At 39.8% G+C, this 4,121-nt stretch overlaps 1 protein-coding gene across 1 annotated transcript; it reads left to right on the top strand.

Annotated features, from left to right (window-relative positions):
• Positions 1–3,492: 3,492 nt before the first annotated feature.
• On the top strand, positions 3,493–3,891 carry LOC131158541 (uncharacterized). Its single transcript, XM_058113412.1, has one exon. The coding sequence runs from the start codon at positions 3,493–3,495 to the stop codon at positions 3,889–3,891; it is 399 nt and encodes a 132-aa protein (XP_057969395.1).
• Positions 3,892–4,121: the final 230 nt, after the last annotated feature.

Below are 4,121 nucleotides of genomic sequence, written 5' to 3'. Positions count from 1 at the left end.
CCCCCAATGAAATATGGAAAGGTAGGAAACCAAATATTTCACACTTGAAGGTCTTTAGATGTAAATGTTTCGTTCTAAATAATAGAGACCATTTGGCAAAATTTGATCCAAAATCTGATGCAGGGATCTTCTTAGGGTACACTATGAATAGTAAAAATTATAGAGTCTTTAACAAAAGAACCCAAACTGTTCAGGAGTCAACACACGTAGTTTTTTATGAATTAAGCCCTTTTGCACCCAAAGCAACAATTGAATGAGAAGAAGATGATCAAGTAACCACCATTAGAATTGAAAAGGAACTTGAGTAGCTTAAAATAAATAACGAACAAGAAGAAAGTTCCCAAGAAAACAAAACCAATCATCAAGAGCCACAACCTCAAGAAGAATTTGTGAAACCAGAAGAAATTGATCAAGAACTCGCCAAAGCTTGAAAATTTGTCAGAAATCATGCAATTGATCCATCATAGGAAATCCATCTAAGGGAGTCAATATTAGATCACACGTAAGAAGTGGATGTCACCACATAGCCTTCGTATCCCAAATTGAGCCTAAGAATTTTAAAGAAGCTAAAAATGATGGAAATTGGATAATGGCTATGTAAAGACTCAAACTAGGAAAATAAGGAAATTAAATAAAACATGAAAAATGGGATTTTCAGAAGGTCTTCATTTTTTTTAAAAAAACTCATTTATTTGTACTAAACTTAAGGTAGGAGATGCTTGAAATCCTTGTTTTCAATTTAATGATATTTTCTAAACCATTTACTATACTAATGCATATTAACTAAATAAGTGTGGCATGAGAGGTTAAATGAAAAATATACAGAACATTAGAAATATATGTATGAGATATAGGAACTGGAGTTCAAATTTTTATCAGGAAATGTAGGAAAGAGATGCCAATTAAATACCGAGAGATGTATGTACTAAGGTTAAACCAAGAGCTGTGTGTGCCGGTTTATATCAACAAATGAATGAATGAATTGTGAAAAGTACTGGAACTGCTTAAATGTTTTATGAACGAAAACATGTTATTGCCTCATGATCGTGAGGTGGAGTTCGTTATAGAGTTGACTCTAGGGATGGCGCCAGTATCAAAAGCTTCATATCAAATGGCTCCAGCGGAACTGAGGGAATTAAAAGAGCAACTACAGGAGCTACTAGATAAGGGTTACATTCGACTGAGTGTTTCACCCTGGGGAGCACTAGTACTGTTTGTGAAGAAGAAGGATGGGTCGATGAGGATGTGCATTGACTACAAAGAGATCAACAAGGTGACGGTAAAGAATAAATACCCGTTACCCAGAATTGACAATTTGTTTGACCAGCTACAGGGCACACAGATCTTCTCTAAGATCGATCTACGATTCGGGTATCATCAGCTAAAGGTGAAATCGGAGGACGTACTGAAGACAGCTTTCCAAACCCGTTATGGCCATTATGAATTTTTTGTTATGTCGTTCGGCTTAACAAATACTCCTGATGCATTCATGAGCCTGGTGAATAGGGTGTTCCATGAGTACTTAGATAGGTTCGTGGTGGTGTTCATCGATGACATTCTAGCATATTCAAGGAGCCCAGTAGAGCATGGGACTCATATAAGATTGGTTCTTCAGGTACTCAGGGAGAAGAAGCTATTTGCTAAATTGAAGAAATGTGAATTCTGGTTGGAACAAGTTGCATTTCTAGAGCATGTAGTGTCTAAGGAAGGAATATCTATGGATCAAAGCAAGGTAGAGGCAATAGTTGACTGGGCAAGACCAAGGAACATGCATGGGGTTCATAATTTCTTGGGTCTGGCCAGGTATTATCACCGGTTTGTTGAGGACTTTTCTAAACTGCTAGGTGCTCTAACACAGCTTATGAGGAAGAATAATAGGTTGGAGTGGACTGGGGAGTGTGAACAGAGTTTTCAAAAGCTAAAGCAACGTCTAGTCACTGCTGCAGTATTGACCATTCCGTTAAGGGATGATGGTTATGTGATTAACAATGACGCATCCTAGAAGGTACTTGGGTGTGTCTTGATGCAATGGGGAAAGGTTATCGCTTATGCTTCTCGTTAACTCAAGAAGCATAAGAAGAACTACCCTACACATGAATTTGAGCTAGTAGCTGTTGTTTTTGCATTAAAGATATGGCGGCACTACATATATGGTGAAAGGTGTGGGATCTTTACGGATCATAAGAGCCTCAAATACTTCTTCACCCAGAAGGAGTTCAATATGAGACAACGCAGATGGCTTGAGCTAATTAAAGACTACGACTACACCATTAGTTATCACCCAGGAAAAGCTAATGTGGTAGCTGATGCATTGAGTCGGAAGTTAGTGGATGCGTCGGTTTCAGCAATTATTGTATATCATCTTATCATTGTGATCTGGAGATGTTGGGAGTGGATTTGGTGGACAAGGATCCACTGGCATTCATTGCCGATTTAGTTATTCAGCTAACTTTGTAGGAGAGAATCAAAGCTGCGCAGAAGAAAGACGTAGAGTTGGTAAAGGTTATAGAAAAGGGTTTAGGATGGCTTAAATCCAAATTTCAATATCTTAGACAATGGGATATTAAGATTCCACACCAGGATTTGTGTACCGAATCACGCCAAGATTAAGAAGGTCATTCTAAAGGAGGCACATCGTTCACTCTATACAGCACATCTAGGGAGTATGAAGATGTACAGGGATCTACAGAAATCTTTTTGGTTGTCTAACATGAAAAGGGAGATCGCCCATTTTATAGAGCAGTGCTTGACATGTCAGCAGATTAAGGCAAAGCACCAGAGGCCAATAGAACCACTTCAGCCACTTGACATTCCCAAGTGGAAGTGGGAGCATATCTCGATGGATTTTGTATCGGGATTACCTGCAGCGGTGCATGGGCAGAATGCCATCTGGGTTGTAGTGGATCAGCTGACAAAGACTGCACACTTTATTCCCATCAGAGTCGGTTATTCCATGAATAGGCTGGCAGAGCTATATATGCAAGAGATTGTACGACTCCATGGCATCCTTATTTCTATCGTTTCAGATCAAGACCCGCGATTTACCTCTCGTTTCTGGAAGAGTTTGCAGGATGCCTTGGGATCGCAGCTCACATTCAGTACATCATTTCACCCATAGACGGAGGGAAAATCCAAGAGAACTCTTCAAACTTTAGAGGATATGCTATGGGCGTGTGTGCTAGATTTTGGGGACAGTTGGTTTCGTTATCTATCGCTCAGGAATTTGTATATAATAATAGTTACGAGACCAGTATAGAGATGACACCATATGAGGCTTTGTATGGTCGTAGGTGTCGATCTCCATTGTACTAGGATGAGGTAGGCAAGCGGCAAATTTTGGGACTGGAATTGATTCAGCAGACCTCTACAAAGCTCGAGCTTATCAGGGAGAGGATCAGAGCAGCACAAAGTCGACAGAAGAGTTCTGCGGATACTCGCCGACGGGAGTTAGAGTTTGAGGTTGGAGATATGATATTCCTAAAGATTGCCCCGATGAAAGGGGTGATGAGGATTGGGAAGATGGGGAAGTTAAGCCCTCGGTACATTGGACCATTTGAGATTCTAGAAAGGATAGGTCCAGTTACTTATCGAGTGGCATTACCCCCAGCACCATCCAGAGCTCATGACATGTTTCACGTATCAGTTTTAAGGATTTACGTGCCAAACCCTTCACACATGCTAAGTTATGAATCTTTGGAGATCGGGGATGTATTAGCATACGAGGTGGTACTGGTTCAGATTCTAGATCAGAAGGTACAGAAACTGTGTACTAAGGAACTACCATTAGTGAAAGTGCTGTGGCAAAACCATGCAATGGAGGATGCTTCATGGGATTTAGAGTCAGAGATACATCAGAAGTATCCTCAGTTATTCATAGATATTCAGAGCTAAATAGGTAAGTAGAATGGTAAGTAAGTGGTTTGTATATATGTTTAATAGAGTAGGTTTGTTCATGTTTAGAGTATATATGGTCTCCGGGAGAGTTTTGTATAGATATTGTAAACTCTCGAGACATTATGTAACGACCTCAAAATTTAAACGTCATTCATTTTTTTTTATAAACACATATGAACTGCTCTAATACTCTTACTATGAAATCTCAGGCCTCAGAGGGGCACTGG

The sequence above is a fragment of the Malania oleifera genome, chromosome 6, assembly GCF_029873635.1.
Source record: "Malania oleifera isolate guangnan ecotype guangnan chromosome 6, ASM2987363v1, whole genome shotgun sequence".
Taxonomy (NCBI): Eukaryota; Viridiplantae; Streptophyta; class Magnoliopsida; order Santalales; family Ximeniaceae; genus Malania; species Malania oleifera.
This window is presented reverse-complemented; position numbering and strand designations above follow the sequence as displayed.